This window comes from Hyperoodon ampullatus (genome assembly GCF_949752795.1).
Source record: "Hyperoodon ampullatus genome assembly, chromosome: 4".
Classification (NCBI taxonomy): domain Eukaryota; kingdom Metazoa; phylum Chordata; class Mammalia; order Artiodactyla; family Ziphiidae; genus Hyperoodon; species Hyperoodon ampullatus.
In genome coordinates this window covers 158,342,837-158,361,266 of record NC_136917.1, presented here as the reverse complement: position 1 = coordinate 158,361,266, position 18,430 = coordinate 158,342,837, and the positions used below count along the sequence as shown (strand labels likewise).

At 38.5% G+C, this 18,430-nt stretch overlaps 1 protein-coding gene across 1 annotated transcript; it reads left to right on the top strand.

Annotated features, from left to right (window-relative positions):
- Positions 1-17,534: 17,534 nt before the first annotated feature.
- On the top strand, positions 17,535-18,025 carry LOC307051330 (developmental pluripotency-associated protein 3-like; the record flags this gene model as incomplete). The annotated part of the gene is made up of 2 exons (XM_079701625.1): positions 17,535-17,756; positions 17,855-18,025. The coding sequence occupies 2 exons, from the start codon at positions 17,535-17,537 to the stop codon at positions 18,023-18,025; spliced, it is 393 nt and encodes a 130-aa protein (XP_079557751.1).
- Between the last annotated feature and the right edge of the window lie 405 nt (positions 18,026-18,430).

Here is an 18,430-nt window from a genome sequence, read left to right as displayed (position 1 = left end):
ACAGTGTTGAGAAAACTAGAGTCAGATTCTAAATATAAGCAGAAAAATAGGGTTTTATTTTATGTGATGGATAGAAGAAGCTTGAGTTAATGAAAAGAGATGGAAGAAGAGAAAATTAGTAAGTAGGAAAGGAATGAAAGAGTTTTAGAAATGAAAGAGTCTTGGGGATATCTCATTTCAACTATTTAATTACTCATAGAAGGAAATTAATATCTAGTTATTTGTTCTAAAACATTGCTATTTAATGTCATGCCTGGGTCTGATATACATATTATATGATTTTATCCATGTGATTATTTTAATGTATTATGTTTTCTCTTAGAGGTAAGCCCAGTAATATCAATTATTTGTTATTATATTTAGTCATATTATAGAGCTGCAATAACTGATAATGCTATTTTAAAACAATGATGATTTTAATAAAAGGAAACATATTAAATTATTCCCTGAGTGCCATGCCAATTAAAAAAGATCATCCAACAAGTATCTATTTACTCTTTTTATTGAAAATTTGGATTAAAATTTCAGTTATAGATTAAGACAACCCTAGAGAATAGATACAGTCTCCTATATTTTGAAAAATAAAATGAATGAAACATAATATTCACCAACCAGAAAAAGCCCACTAATCTCAGGAATATAAAAATAATTTAAAATTTCTCCAAATTTATTTATTTTAACATCTTTATTGGAGTATAATTGCTTTACAATGGTGTGTTAGTTTCTGCTGTATAAAAGAGTGAATCAGCTATACATATACATACATCCCAATATCTCCGCCCTCTTGCATCTTTCTCCCACACCCTATCCCACCACTCTAGGTGGACACAAAGCAATGAGCTGATCTCCCTGTACTATGCAGCTTTTTCCTACAAGCAATCTATTTTACATTTGGTAGTGTATATATGTCTATGCCACTCTCTCACTTCGTCCCACTTACCCTTCCCCCTCCTTGTTTCCTCAAGTCCATTCTCTATGTCTGTGTCTTTATTCTTGTCCTGCTCCTAGGTTATTCAGAACTATTTTTTGTTTTTTGTTTTTTAGATTCTATACATACATACATGTGTTAGCATATGGTATTTGTTTTTCTGTCTCACGTACTTCACTCTGTATGACAGACTCTAGGTCCAGCGAACTCACTAAAAACAACTCAATTTCATTCCTTTTTATGGCTGAGTAATATTCCATTGAATATATGTGCCATATCTTCTTTATCCATTCATCTGTCAATGGACACTTAGGTTGCTTCCATGTCCTGACTATTGTATATAGAGCTGCAATGAACATTGTGGTACATGAGTCTTTTTGAATTATGGTTTTCTCAGGGAATATGCCTAGTAGTGGGATTACTGGGTCATAAGGTAGTTCTATTTTTAGTTTTTTAAGGAACCTCCATACTGTTCTCCACAGTGGCTGTATCAGTTTACATTCCCACCAGCAGTGAAAGAGGGTTCCCTTTTCTGCACACCCTCTCCAGAATTTATTGTTTGTAGATCTTTTGGTGATGGCCATTCTGACTGGTGTGAGGTGATACCTCATTGTAGATTTGATTTGCATTTCTCTAATTATTAGTGATGTTGAGCATCCTTTCATGAGTTTGTTGGCAATCTGTATACCTTCTTTGGAGAAATGTCTATTTAGGTCATTTGCCCATTTTTGGATTGGGTTCTTTGTTTGTTTGTTTGTTTGTTTTGATATTGAGCTGCATGAGCTGCTTGTATATTTTGAAATTGATCCTTTGTCAGTTGCTTCATTTGCAAATATTTTCTCCCATTATGAGAGTGTTCTTTTAGTCTTGTTTATGTTCTCCTTTGCTGTGCAAAAGCTTTTAAGTTTCATTAGGTCCCATTTGTTTATTTTCGTTCTTATTTCCATTTCTCTAGGAGGTGGGTCAGAAAGGAGCTTGCTGTGATTTATGTCAGAGTGTTCTGCCTATTTTTTCCTCTAAGGGTTTAATTGTGTCTGGCCTTACATTTAGGTCTTTAATCCATTTTGAGTTTATTTTTATGTATGGTGTTAGGGAGTGTTCTAATTTCATTCTTTTACATGTAGCTGTCCACTTTTCCCAGCACCAATTATTGAAAAGGCTGTCTTTTCTCCACTGTATAGTCCTGCCTCCTTTATCAAAAATAAGGTGACCATATGTGTGTGGATTTACCTCTGTGCTTTGTATCCTTTTCCATTGATCTATATTTCTGTTTTTGTGCCTGTACCATACTGTAGGTTTGTACTATAGCCTGAAGTCTGGAAGCCTGATTCCTCCAGCTCCGTTTTTCTTTCTCAAGATTGCTTTGGCTGTTCAGGGTCTTTTGTTTTTCCATACAAATTGTGAAAATTTTTATTCTAGTTCTGTGAAAAATGCTATTGGTAGTTTGATAGGGATTGCATTGAATCTGTAGATTGCTTTGGGTATTATAGTCATTTTCACAATGTAGATTCCTTCAACCCAAGAACATGGTATATCTCTCCATCTGTTTGTATCATCTTTAATTTCTTTCATCAGTGTCTTACAGTTTTCTGCATACAGGTCTTTTGTCTCCTTAGGTAGATTTATTCCTAGGTATTTTATTCTTTTTGTTACAGTGGTAAATGATTTCCTTAATTTCTCTTTTAGATTTTTCATCATTAGTGTATAGGAATGTAAGAGATTTCTGTAGCTTAAGTTTGTATCCTGTTACTTTACCAAATTCACTGATTAGCTCTGGTAGTTTTCTGGTGGCATCTTTAGGATTTTCTATGTATAGTATCATGTCATCTGCAAACAGTGACAGCTTTACTTCTTCTTTTCCAGTTTGTATTCCCTTTACTTCTTTTTGTTCTCTGATTGCTGTGGCTAAAACTTCCAAAACTTTGTTGAATAATAGTGGTGTGAGTGGGGAACCTTGTCTTGTTCCTGATCTAAGTGGTAATGATTTCACTTTTTCACCATTGAAAATGATGTTGGCTGTGGTTTTGTCATATATGGCCTTTATTATGTTGAGGTAAGTTCCCTCTATGCCTACTTTCTGGAGGGTTTTTATCATAAATGTTGTTGAATTGTGTTGACAGCTTTTTCTGCATCTATTGAGATGATCATATGGTGTTTCTCCTTCAGTTTGTCAATATGGTTTATCACATTGATTGATTTGCGTATATTGAAGAATCCTTGCATTCCTGGGATAAATCCCACTTGATCATGGTGTATGATCCTTTTAATGTGCTGTTGGATTCTGTTTGCTAGTATTTAGTTGAGGATATTTGCATCTATGCTCATCAGTGATATAGGCCTGTAGTTTTCTTGTTTTGTGTCATCTTTGTCTGGTTTTGGTATCAGAGTGATGGTGACCTCATAGAATGAGTTTGGGCATGTTCCTCCTTCTGCTATATTTTTGAAGAATTTGAGAAAGATAGGTGTTAGCTCTTCTCTAAATGTTTGATAGAATTTGCCTGTGAAGCCATCTGGTCCTAGGCTTTTCATTGTTGGAAGATTCTTAATTACAGTTTCAATTTCAGTGCTTGTGATTGGTCTGTTTATATTTTCTGTTGCTTCCTGGTACAGTCTTGGAAGTTGTGCTTTTCTAAGAATTTGCCCATTTCTTCCAGGTTGTCCATTTTATTGGCATACAGTTGCTTGTTGTAATCTCTCATGATCTTTTGTATTTCTGCAGTGTCAGTTGATACTTCTCCTTTTTCATTTCTAATTCTATTGATTTGAGTCTTCTCCCTATTTTTCTTGATGAGTCTGGCTAATGGTTTATCAATTTTGTTTATCTTCTCAAAGAAACAGCATTTAATTTTATTGTTAGTGTAATTTTAGTGTTATTGTTTCCTTCATTTCTTTTTTCATTTATTTCTGATCTGATGTTTATGATTTCTTTCCTTCTGCTAACTTGGGTTTTTTTTATTCTTCTTTCTCTAATTGCTTTAGGTGTAAGTTTAGGCTGTTTATTGAGATGTTTCTTGTTTCTTGAGGTAGGATTGTATTGCTATAAACTTCCCTCTTAGAACTGCTTTTGCTGCATCCCATAGGTTTTGGGTTATCATGTTTTCATTGTCATTTGTTTCTAGGTATTGTTTGATCTCCTCTTTAATTTCTTAAGTGACCTGTTAGTTATTTATTATTGCATTGTATAACCTCCATGTCTTTGTAGTTTTTACAGATTTTTTCCTGTAGTTGATATCTAGTCTCATAGTGTTGTGGTTGGAAAAGATATTTGATATGATTTCAATTTTTTTTTTAAGTTACCAAGGCTTGATTTGCAATCCAAGATATGATCTATCCTGGAGAATGTTTCATGAGCACTTGAGAAGAAAGTGTAACCTGCTGTTTTTGGATGGAATGTTGTGTAAATATCAATTAAGGTCATCATGTTTAATTTATCATTTAAAGCTTGTGTTTCCTTATTTATTTTCATTTTGGAGGATCTGTCCATTGGATAAAGTGGGATGTTAAAATTCCCTACTATGATTGTGTTACTGTTGATTTCCCCTTATATTGCTGTTAGTATTTGCATTATGTATTGGTGTGCTTCTATGTTGGGTGCGTAAATCTTTACCATTGTTATATCTTCTTTTTGGATTGATCCCTTGATCATTATGTTGTCCATATTTGTCTCTTGTAATAGTCTTTATTTTAAAGTCTATTTTTTCTGATATGAGAATTGCTACTCCAGCTTTCTTTTGATTTCCATTGCATGGGATAAGTTTTCCATTACTTCTCTTTCAGTCTGTATGTGTTCCTAGGTCTGAAGTGGGTCTCTTGTAGACAGCATATGTATGGGTCTTGTTTTTGTATCCATTCAGCTAGTCTACGTCCTTTGATTGGTGCATTTAATCCCTTTACCTTTAAGGTAGTTATCAATATGTATGTTCCTATTACTATTTTCTTAATTGTTTTGGGTTTGTTATTGTAAGTCTTTTCCTTCTCTTGTGCTTCCTGCCTGTTGAAGTTCCTTTAGCATTTGTTGTAGAGCTGGTTTAGTGGTACTGTATTCTCTTACCTTTTCCTTATTTGTAAGGTTTTAATGTCCCATCGTATCTGAATGAGATCTTTGCTGGGTAGAGTAATGTTGGTTGTAGTTTTTTCCCTTTCATCACTTTAAATATGTCCTGCCACTCCCTTCTTGCCTGCAGAGTTTCTGGTGAAAGATCAGCTGTTAACCTTATGGAGATTCCCTTTTATGTTATTTGATGTTTTTCCCTTATGCTTTTAATATTTTTTCTTTGTATTTAATTTTTGATAGTTTGATTAATATGTATCTTGGCATGTTTATCCTTGGATTTATCCTGTATGGGACGCTCTGCACTTACTGGACTTGGTTGAGTATTTCCTTCTCCATATTAGGGAAGATTTCAACTATAATATCTGCAATTGTTTTCTCAGTCACTTTTTTTTTCTCTTCTTCTTCTGGTGCCCCTATAATTCGAATGTTTGTGCTTTTAATATTGTCCCAGAGGTCTCTGAGATTGTCCTCAATTATTTTCATTCTTTTTTCTTTATTCTGCTCTGTGGTAGTTATTTCCAGTCTTTTATCTTCCTGGTCACTTATTCATTCTTCTGCCTCAGTTATTCTGCTATTAATTCCTTCTAGAGAATTTTAAATTTCACTTATTTTGTTGTTCATCATTGGTTGTTTGCTCTTTAGTTCTTCTAGGTCCTTTTTAAACGTTTCTTTTATTTTCTCCATTCTATTTCCAAGATTTTGGATCATCTTTACTATTATTACTCTGAATTCTTTTTCAGGTAGACTGCGTATTTCCTCTTCATTTGTTTGGTTTGGTGGGTTTTTACCTTGCTCCTGCATCTGCTGTGTACTTCCCTGCCTTCTCATTTTGCCTACTTACTGTGTTTGGGATTTCTGTTTTGCAGGCTGCAGGTTCGTTGTTCCCATTGTTTTTGGTGTCTGCCCCCAGTGTGTGAGGTTGGTTCAGTGGGTTGTGTAGCCTTCTTGATGAGCAGACTGGTGCCTGTGTTCCGGTGGATGAGGCTGCATCTTGTCTTTCTGGTAGGCAGGACCATGTCCGGTGGTGTTTTTTGGGGGTGTCTGTGAACTTATTATGCTTCTAAGCAGCTCATGGGTGGGTTTGTGTTTCTGTCTTGCTAGTTATTTGGCATGGTGTGTCCAGCACCATAGCTTGCTGGTCGTTTAATGGAGCTGGGTTTTAGCGCTGAGATGGAGATCTTTGGGAGAACTTTCCCCATTTGCTATTACATGGGGCCTGGAGCTTTTTGTTTGACCAATGTCCTGATCTTGGCTTTCCCTACTCAGAGGCTCAGGCCTGACACCCGGACAGAGTACCAAGACTCTGTCAGCCACACGGCTCAGAAGAAAAGGGGGAAGGAAGGAAGAAAGGAAAGAAGGGAAAAATAAGGAAGGAAAGAAAAAAATGAATTTATTAAAATAGAAAATAGGGGGAGCCGGAGGAAGATGGCAGAAGAGTAAGACGTGGAGATCACCTTCCTCCCCACAGATACATCAGAAATTCATCTACACGTGGAACAACTCCAACAGAACACCTACTGAACGCTGACAGAAGACCTCAGACCCCCCAAAAGGCAAGAAACTCCCCACATACCTGGGTAGGTCAAAAGAAAAAAAGAATAAACAGAGACAATAGGATATGGACGGGACCTGCACCAGTGGGAGGGAGCCATGAAGGAGGGAAGGTTTCTACACACTACAAGCCCCTTCGAGGGCGGAGACTGCAGGTGGCGGAGGGGGAAAGCTTCGGAGTAGCGGAGGAGAGCACAGCAACAGGGGTGCGGAGGGCAAAGCGGAGAGATTCTGGCACAGAGGATCGGTGCCCTCAGGCACAAACCAGCCCGAGAGGCTTGTCTGCTCGGCCGCCGGGGCGAGCGGGGCTGGGAGCTGAGGCTCAGGTATCGGCTTTCAGTCGGAGCGCAGGGAGAGGACTGGGGCTGGTGGCAGGAAGAGAGCCTGAAGGGGTTAGTGCACCACGGCTAGCCCGGAGGGAGTCCGGGGAAAGGGTCTGGAGCTACAGGAGAGGCAAGAGACTTTTTTCCCTTTTGTTGCCTGGTGCGCGAGGAGAGGGCATTAAGAGGGCTGCTTGGGGAGGCGCCGGAGACAGGCACGAGCCGCGGGTGAGGCGCGGACCTCGGAGACGGGCGTGGGACGCTGGGGCTGCTGCCGCCGCAGCCGCCGGCCACCGCCGCCGGCCGCCGCCGCCGGCCGCCGCCGCCGGCCGCCGCCGCGGGGCCTGTGTGCGAGCACGGGTCACTGTCCGCCCCGCCTTCCGGGGGGCCTGTGCACCCCGCCACTGCCAGGGTCCCGGGACCCAGGGACGGCTTTCCCGGGAGGGCGCATGGAGCGCCACGGGCTGCTGCAACGTCACGCCGGTCTCTGCCGCCGCAGGTCCGCCCCACACTGCGCGCCTCTCCCTCCCCTCTGCCTGATTGAGCCAGAGCCCCCGAATCAGCGGCTCCTTTAAACCCGTCCTGTCTGAGCGAAGAACGGACGCCCTCCGGCGACCTACGCGCAGAGGCGGGGCCAGGTCCAAGGCTGAGACCCGGGAGCTGTGAGAGCAGAGAAGAGACAGGGAAATCTCTCTGTGCAGCCTCGGAGGCAGCGGATTAAAGCTCCATGGTCCGCTTGATGTGCCCTGCGACTGTGGAGTGCATGAATGGACAGCGAATCATCCCAAATTGAGGAAGTGGACTTTGAGGACGAGATTTAAGACTTTCCCCCCTTTTTCCTCTTTTTACAACGAATTATCCCAAATTAAGGAGGTGGACTTAGCAAGATTTCAGACTTCTCGCCCTTTTCCTCTTTTTACAACGAATTATCCCAAATCGAGGAGGTGGACTTGGAGAGCAAGATTTTTGATTTTTCCCCCTGCTCTCTTTTTGTGAATGTGTATGTGTAATCTTCTGTGTAAGATTCTCTCTGTATAGCTTTGCTTCCACCATATGTCCCAGGGTTCTATCGGTCCGTGTTTTTTTTCAATAATTACTTTTTAATTTTAATAACGCTACTATATTTCATACTTTATTCTATTTTACTTTACCTGCTCTTTCTTTTTTTCCTACCTTCCCTTCCTCCCTCCCTCCCTCCACTCCTCCTTTCCTTCTTTCTTTGTCTTTCCTCCCTCCCTCCCTCCCACCCTTCTTCTTTCCACTTTCTTTTTCTTTCCTTCCTCCCTCCCTCCCTCCTGTCTTTCTTTCTTTCTTTCCTTCCTCCCTCCCTCCCTTCTTCCATTCACTCTTTCTTTTGCTTTCATTCCTCCCTCCCTCCCTCCTTTCTTTCCATCCTTCCTCCCTCCCTCCCTCCTTTCTTTCTTTCTTCCTTCCTTCCTTCCTTTCTTCCCTTCTTCCTTTCATTTCCCCTCTCTTTCTTTCTTCTACTAATTCTTTCTTTCTACTTTTTCTCACTGTTATTCTGAGCCGGGTGGATGAAAGGCTCTTGGTGCTGCAGCCGGGAGTCAGTGCTGTGCCTCTGAAGTGGGAGAGCCAACTTCAGGACACGGGTCCACAAGAGACCTCCCAGCTCCACATAATATCAAGCAGCGAAACTCTGCCAGGGATCTCCATCTCAACACCAGCCCCCAGCTTCAGTCAACGACCAGCAAGCTACAGTGCTGGTCACCCTATGCCAAGCAACTAGCAAGGCAGGAACACAACCCCACCCATTAGCAGAGAGGCTACCTAAAAACATAATAAGGCCACAGGCACCCCAAAACACACCACCAGACGTGGACCAGTCCACCAGAAAGACAAGATCGAGCCTCAACCACCAGAACACAGGCATTAGTCCCCCCCCACCAGGAAGCCTACACAACCTACTGAAACAACCTTAGCCACGGAGGACAGATACCAAAAACAACGGGAACTACGAATCTGCAGCCTGCAAAAAGGAGACCCCAAACACAGTAACATAAGCAAAATGAGAAAGCAGAAAAACACACAGCAGGTGAAGGAGCAAGATAAAAACCTACCAGACCTAACAAATGAAGAGGTAATAGGCAGTCTACCTGAAAAAGAATTCAGAATAATGATAGTAAAGCTGATACAATATTCTATTTCCAAGATACAAAATCTTGGAAATAGAGTAGACAATATGCAAGAAACAGTTAACAAGGAGCTAGAAGAACTAAAGATGAATCAAGCATCGATTAAAAACACAATAAATGAAATGAAAAATACTCTAGATGGGATCAATAGCAGAATAACTGAGGCAGAAGAACGGATAAGTGAGGTGGAAGATAAAATAGTGGAAATAACTGATGCAGAGCAAAATAAAGAAAAAAACAATGAAAAGAACAGAGGAAAGTCTCAGAGACCTCTGGGACAACACTAAACGCACCAACATTCGAATTATAGGGGTTCCAGAAGAAGAAGAGAAAAAGAAAGGGACTGAGAAAATATTTGAAGAGAGTATAGTTGAAAACTTCCCTGTTATGGGAAAAGAAATAGTTAATCAAGTCCAGGAGGCACAGAGACTCCCATACAGAATAAATCCAAGGAGAAATACGCCAAGACACATATTAATCAAACTGTCAAAAATTAAACACAAAGAAATCATATTAAAAGCATCAAGGGAAAAACAACAAATAACACACAAGGGAATCCCCATCAGGTTAAAAGCTGATCTCTCAGCAGAAACTCTACAAGCCAGAAGGGAGTGGCAGGACATAATTAAAGTGATGAAGGAGAGAAACCTACAACCAAGATTACTCTACCCAGCAAGGATCTCATTCAGATTTGATGGAGAAATTAAAACATTTACAGACAAGCGAAAGCTGAGAGAGTTCAGCACCACCAAACCAGCTTTACAACAGATGCTAAAGGAACTTCTCTAGGCAAGAAACACAACAGAAGGAATATACCTACAATAACGAACCCAAAGCAATTAAGGAAATGGGAATAGGAACATACATATCAATAATTACCTTAAATGTAAATGGACTAAATGCTCCCACCAAAAGACACAGAGTGGCTGAATGGATACAAAAACAAGACCCATATATATGCTGTCTACAAGAGACCCACTTCAGACCTAGAGACACATACAGATTGAAAGTAAGGGGATGGAAAAAGATATTCCATGCAAATGGAAATCAAAAGAAAGCTGGAGTAGCAATTCTTATATCAGACAAAATAGACTTTAAAATAAAGACTATTAGAAGAGACAAAGAAGGACACTACATAATGGTAAAGGGATTGATCGAAGAAGAAGATATAACAATTGTAAATATTTATGCACCCAACATAGGAGCACCTCAATACATAAGACAAATACTAACAGCCATAAAAGGGGAAATTGACAGTAACACAATCATAGTAGGGGACTTTAACACCCCACTTTCACCAATGGACAGATCATCCAAAATGAAAATAAATAAGGAAACACAAGCTTTAAATGATACATTAAACAAGATGGACTTAATTGATATTTATAGGACATTCCATCCAAAAACAACAGAATACACATTTTTCTCAAGTGCTCATGGAACATTCTCCAGGATAGATCATAGCTTGGGTCACAAATCAAGCCTTGGTAAATTTAAGAAAATTGAAATTGTATCAAGTATCTTTTCCGACCACAATACTATGAGACTAGACATCAATTACAGGAAAAGATCTGTAAAAAATACAAACACGTGGAGGCTAAACAATACACTACTCAATAACGAAGTGATCACTGAAGAAATCAAAGAGGAAATTAAAAAATACCTAGAAACAAATGACAATGGAGACACGACGACCCAAAACCTATGGGACGCAGCAAAAGCAGTTCTAAGGGGGAAGTTTATAGCAATACAATCCCACCTTAAGAAACAGGAAACATTTCGAGTAAACAACCTGACCCTGCACCTAAAGCAATTAGAGAAAGAAGAACAAAAAACCCCCAAAGTTAGCAGAAGGAAAGAAATCATAAAGATCAGATCAGAAATAAATGAAAAAGAAATGAAGGAAACGATAGCAAAGATCAACCAAACTAAAAGCTGGTTCTTTGAGAAGATAAACAAAATTGACAAACCATTAGCCAGACTCATCAAGAAAAGAAGGGAGAAGACTCAAATCAATAGAATTAGAAATGAAAAAGGAGAAGTAACAACTGACACTGCAGAAATACAAAAGATCATGAGAGATTACTATAAGCAACTCTATGCCAATAAAATGGACAACCTGGAAGAAATGGACAAATTCTTAGAAATGCACAACCTACGAAGACTGACTCAGGAAGAAATAGAAAATATGAATAGACCAATCACAAGCACTGAAATTGAAACTGTGATTAATAATCTTCCATCAAACAAAAGCCCAGGACCAGATGGCTTCACAGGCGAATTCTATCAAACATTTAGAGGAGAGCTAACACACATCCTTCTCAAACTCTTCCAAACAATATCAGAGGAAGGAACACTCCCAAACTCATTCTACGAGGCCACCATCACCTTGATACCAAAACCAGGCAAGGATGTCACAAAGAAAGAAAACTACAGGCCAATATCACTGATGAACATAGATGCAAAAATCCTCAACAAAATACTAGCAAACAGAATCCAACAGCACATTAAAAGGATCATACACCATGATCAAGTGGGGTTTATTCCAGGAATGCAAGGATTCTTCAGTATACGCAAATCAATCAATGTGATACACCATATTAACAAGTTGAAGGAGAAAAACCATATGATCATCTCAATAGATGCAGAGAAAGCTTTTGACAAAATTCAACACCCATTTTTGATAAAAACCCTGCAGACAGTAGGCATAGAGGGAACTTTCCTCAACATAATAAAGGCCATATATGACAAACCCACAGCCAACCTTGTCCTCAATGTTGAAAAACTGAAACCATTTCCACTAAGATCAGGAACAAGACAAGGCTGACCACTCTTACCACTCTTATTCAACCTAGTTTTGGAAGTTTTAGCCACAGCAATCAGAGAAGAAAAGGAAATAAAAGGAATCCAAATTGGAAAAGAAGAAGTAATGCTGTCACTGTTTGCAGATGACATGATACTATACATAGAGAATCCTAAAGATGCTACCGAAAAACTACTAGAGCTAATCAATGAATTTGGTAAAGTTGCAGGATACAAAATTAATGTACAGAAATCTCTGGCATTCCTGTACACTAATGATCAAAAATCTGAAAATGAAATCAAGAAAACACTCCCATTTACCACTGCAACAAAAAGAATAAAATATCTAGGAATAAACCTACTTAAGGAGACAAAAGACCTGTATGCAGAAAATTATAAGACACTGATGAAAGAAATTAAAGATGATACAAATAGATGGAGAGATATACCATGTTCCTGGATTGGAAGAATCAATATTGTGAAAATGACTCTACTACCCAAAGCAATCTACAGATTCAATGCAATCCCTATCAAACTACCACTGGCATTTTTCACAGAACTAGAACAAAAAATTTCAAAATTTGTTTGGAAAAACAAAAGACCCCGGATAGCCAAAGCAACCTTGAGAACAAAAAACGGAGCTGGAGGAATCAGGCTCCCTGACTTCAGACTATACTACAAAGCTACAGTAATTAAGACAGTGTGGTACTGGCATAAAAACAGAAAGATAGATCAGTGGATCAGGATAGAAAGCCCAGAGATAAACCCACGCACATATGGCCAACTTATCTTTGATAAAGGAGGCAGGAATGTACAGTGGAGAAAGGACAGCCTCTTCAATAAGTGGTGCTGGGAAAACTGGACAGGGACATGTAAAAGTTTGAGACTAGATCATTCCCTAACACCATACACAAAAATAAGCTCAAAATGGATTAAAGACCTAAATGTAAGGCCAGAAACTATCAAACTCTTAGAGGAAAACATAGGTAGAACACTCTATGATATAAATCACAGCAAGATCCTTTTGGACCCACCTCCTAGAGAAATGGAAATAAAAACAAAGATAAACAAATGGGACCTAATGAAACTTCAAAGCTTTTGCACAGCAAAGGAAACCATAAACAAGACCAAAAGACAACCCTCAGAATGGGAGAAAATATTTGCAAATGAAGCAACTGACAAAGGATTAATCTCCAAAATTTATAAACAGCTCATGCAGCTCAATAGCAAAAAAACAAACAACCCAATCCAAAAATGGGCAGAAGACTTAAATAGGCATTTCTCCAAAGAAGATATACAGACTGCCAACAAACACATGAAAGAATGCTCAACATCATTAATCATTAGAGAAATGCAAATCAAATCTACAGTGAGATATCATCACACACCAGTCAGAATGGCCATCATCAAGAAATCTAGAAACAATGCTGGAGAGGGTGTGGAGAAAAGGGAACACTCTTGCACTGCTGGTGGGAATGTGAATTGGTACAGCCACTATGGAGAACAGTATGGAGGTTCCTTAAAAAACTAAAAATAGAACTACCATATGACCCAGCAATCCCACTACTAGGCATATACCCTGAGAAAACCATAATTCAAAAAGAGACATGTACCAAAATGTTCATTGCAGCTCTATTCACAATAGCCCGGAGATGGAAACAACCTAAGTGTCCATCATTGGATGAATGGATAAAGAAGATGTGGCACATATATACAATGGAATATTACTCAGCCATAAAAAGAAACGAAACTGAGCTATTTGTAATGAGGTGGATAGACCTAGAGTCTGTCATACAGAGTGAAGTAAGTCAGAAAGAGAAAGACAAATACCGTATGCTAACACATATATATGGAATTAAAAAAAAATGTCATGAAGAACCTAGGGATAAAATGGGAACAAAGACACAGACCTACTTGAGAATGGACTTGAGGATATGGGGAGGGGGAAAGGTAAATTGTGACAAAGCAAAATAGAGGCATGGACATATATACACTACCAAACGTAAGGTAGATAGATAGTGGGAAGCAGCCGCAGAGCACAGGGAGATCAGCTCGGTGCTTTGTGACCGCCTGGAGGGGTGGGATGGGGAGGGTGGTAAGGAGGGAGATGCATGAGGGAAGGGATGTGGGAACAGATGTATATGTATGACTGATTCACTTTGTTATAAAGCAGAAAGTAATAAAAAATACAATAAAAAAATAGAAAATAACTTTATTTTTAAAGAAAGAGAGAAATAAAGAAGATAGCAACCAAACTTTAAAACAAATCCACCAATGATAACAAGCTCTAAAAATTATACTTTTGGGAAGTCTGAGGTCTTCTTTCAGCATTCAGTAGGTGTTCTGTAGGAGTTGTTCCTCATGTAGATGTAGTTTTGATGTATTTGTGGGGAGAAATGTGATCTCCACATCTTACTCCTCCACCATGTTGAATGCACCCCCTAAAATTTCTTCAAATTTAAATGATGTGGTTATTTGAAGGCCTTGTTTATATTGCACATATTTATAATATTGAAATGAGTTTTTAAAACAACCAAACAAAAAAATTCCCAATAAAACCAGTGCATTCCTTTGCTAGAATGACATACAAACAGAAGTGTTAATGATTTTAGAACATCTGAGTGATAATATATATTCTTGTGACAACTCAGTCCAGAAGAACGTTGAACAGTTAAAACTGATAGTGTTTCTTAAATATGAAAATAGAAATTCACCATTCACTTGGATCATGAGATCATTAAAAGATTCATGGAGTTTATATATATATATATATATATATATATATATGTGTGTGTGTGTGTGTGTGTGTGTGTGTGTGTGTGTGTGTATATATATACATATAAAAGATTTTACATAGCATTGCTTTTCTAACTTTCCTATTCTGGCAAGTATTGACAACCAGGAATTCTTAGACTGCATTGGGGCAGAGGAATGGCCATAAAGAATGAGTGTCCTTCATTCTCTCTTGTCTCTCTCTCTCTCTCTTCCTCTTTCTCTCTCCCTCCCATTGTTCATATATGTCTTGGAAAAGATCTATAAGATATCTTCTTAGTTTTTGCCAGTATATGCTTGCCTATATGACTGTCTTTTTGTCTGACTCTTTTTTCCCCTCAGACTACTACTAAATAATATTTCTTTCCTTGATCCTGTGTTACTCTGATTAATATTGTTGACTTAAGGTTATATGTCCATTCCATTAACTGATCAAATTTTTTACCCTCCACCCTGGATGCCAGGAGTTCACATTGGCATAAATAGCTTATGTAATTAATCATGGGAATAATCATCAATAAAACAAAAAACAAGATGTCAACACATGTGCAATCAATTAGATGAAATGAAGAATGAATACGTAATATTTACATATGTCAGCCTAGTTCCAATGATTGCAACTGCTTTGTCCTTACAGCTAGCTATTACCACTTGTTAGTTATCTAAAAATCAAGAATAATTTTGAAACTCAAAAATCAAAATCTTGATTTTTATCTACTCCTCTTCATCATTCCCTTTCCTTTCCTTCTGAAACAATTTAGTTCAAAAACTACTATGGGTGACTGAGCAAAGTAGGTAAGTATCTGCATGAAAAGGAGAGATGACAATCTCCAGCAGCCTAGTAAGTGTTTAGAGTTCAAGTTGAGTAAGGAGGATTCTACCTGGAAAGCTGACCCAGTGGGTGTGATGTCCAACGTCACAGGGAGAAAGGAGGGCATCCTTGAGGCAGGGAGGTTGAAAGTTGATGTTGGGGTGTTGGAGCATGAATGGAGCCAGCAGAGAATTTGCAGGAGGTAGATTGTTGGTGTCAGCTACAATAGGAGATTGGTTGCATTCAGCAGAATTAGTCAAATAAGCCAGTAAATGAACATATTTGATTTTTTTGGTAATGTTCACATTTCCAATTGATTGAACTTGCTTTTTATTTATAAGCAACCTGCAGTCATATATCTGCTGGGTTGAATTATTTTGGCTCTCACTTGGGACTCCCTGTTCATCTTTACTTCCATTTAGAGAATAAATTCTGCTCAGACCTGCTTTTCTCGCCATTTACACCCATATAAATATGGTAAAAAATCCTCTCCTAACAACACTACACCTGTATAGTGGTGAGCGTGAAGGGTCTCCTCCCACTCTCCCACTAAAACAGGCCTCCAGCATTTTTCAAGTAGATCATTTCCAAGTCACAGAACTGCTGAGTGAGTGCAAAAACTTCACAGTATACTATTTCAGTGTTGAGAAATTGTAGAAACTGACACACAAGAAAAAATTGGGAGTTAAAAATTTTCAGTTAAAAAATGGTTTCTTAATATCAGTACTTTCAGTAAAATAGAATAATAACCTTTTAAAAGCCCTTCTCAATAAACTGTTATGCAATGCTGCACAAGCACTACTTTCCTCTTACCATCCATCTCATCTTTATCACTTTATTGACTCTCTCCTTCCAAATGTCTTAAATATTGAATTCCTACTTCCTCCTTAAAGACGAATTTCTTATGAAGATGTGGAAACACTTACACAATGGTTGTTTGGGGAAAATTCATTACAGTCCACTACTGAATTCACAATGTAGGTACAAGCACTTTTGGATCAGACAAGAAGGTCTATTGAGTAAGTTGCTGCCATAGTTCCTACGTGGGAAGTTTCTAAATAAAAGTTATATTTCTGGGTAGCATGTTTTGGTATGATATATTGGAATGTTGGCAACGTTTTTTTGTTTCTTTGTATGTTAGTATGCATGTATGAACATTATTTTATAGAATGTATCCTTCTCACATCACCAAAACAGAGGATGGTGGCTTTGAGAAGTGGAAAAGCAAGTAGGCACAGAATGTATCTTATTTGCTATGTATTCAATGTCTGACAAGAGAATGTTAAGACCTATGTGGTCTAGTTTTAGCTTTTTAAAATTCCTTAAGGTGAGTAAATTTACTTCCTAAAATATTGTCCTTAGTATATGCTATTGAATAAAGAGAAGAAATAGGTCCATGCATATTTCCTGTTGTTTTATTTCAGCTAAAGATTGGCTTTGCTCAGGGGAAGGGTAAGCTGGGATGAAGTAAGAGAGTGGGATGGACATATATCCACTACCAAATGTAAAATAGATAGCTAGTGGAATGCATCCATATAACACAGGGAGATCAGCTTGGTGCTTTGTGTCCACCTAGAGGGGTGGGATAGGGAGGGTGGGAGAGAGGGAGACACAAGAAGGAAGAGATATGGGGATATATGTATACGTATAACTGATTCACTTTGTTATACAACAGAAACTAACACACCATTGTAAAGCAATTATACTCCAATAAAGACATAAATAAATAAATAAATAAATAAATAAATAAATAAAAGCAAAAAAACAAAATTCGGGTGTGCTGTTACTCGAAAAGAAAAGGGAAAGCCTCATGATTTCTGTGACTGAAAATAGTTGGATGACAAATGTTATTTATCCGGGATGACTAGAGAAAACTTTTCTGAAAGGAAATTTTTGAGCTGTTTATTAACTAAATGGTGAAACAGTCCATCTGTGATTAGACCTGGATGAAGAGCATTCTAAGTCAAACCAACAGTAAATGCAGGGATTTTTCCCTCACCACGGTGTGTCAGAGCTTGGATTTTTCTGCTGTTTCTTGGCTCTATAGTTCTTCCAGGCTACTTTGTACCAGTTTGAGTAAACCATCACCTTCCACTGGAATCCAAAAATCTAGGAGGAGCTTCAAGCTGTGACTAGACTCCCAATGGATTCATCAGAGGTTAACCCAACCTGGACCCTGGTGTCTCCTCAAATGTCCATCGATGAAAATTCCCAGGCAGTTCTAGCTGCCTCTCAACCTATCTCTGCAGTGTTAATAAAGAACCTCAGTAACTTGACTCTCAACCCTAGTAGCAAATTGCGATCCACTCTACCAGAATATTCACCTCAACAGACTGGATGGAGACTTAATCTACAGGAGGAGGGGGTGGGGGGAGGACATTGTTAATTGCTTGGAGAGAAAGGATGGAAAGAGTGATTCAATATATTAAAAATTGCTATGGCAAATGACTTCCTCTGTCTGAGTCTCAAAGAGAACTTCAGCAGGAGGATGTTGAGACTCAGTCAAGAATGGAAGGATTTAGATGTAGCTGTCATTATTGGCTGTATAATAGAGATCCTTCTGAGGGTAATTATGAGAATAATTACAACAATAATTATGACAGTAGTTATGATACAGGGTCGAATGAGCCATAAACTTTATTCTTGTACAATTTTTTCCTACTAGTAATTTTAGGATATTATGAAGTGCTTGGGAAAGCTACTCTACACTAGGGCAGATTGGGTACCAATATTTTGATAACCTATATTATAAGTTCTGTGGTGTCTTTTTTCCTTGCATCTCTTTTCTACCTTAATACAAGTAACTTATAAGGAATCTATGTAACTTGTGTCAGAATGACTTGAATATACTTTAGTTCCATTTTGATTTGACACAAAGAAACACTAATAAGTCTTAGGTACTGCCTGTTTTAGAAACCTGAAGTCCCTGTAAAATGAAACCCAATATCGAGAATTTGAAACAAATTAACTTGTGTGGAAGGAATGTAAAGAAAACGTTGGGTGGCTTGGCCAGAGCACTGTTAGAGCAGCGTGTTGTAT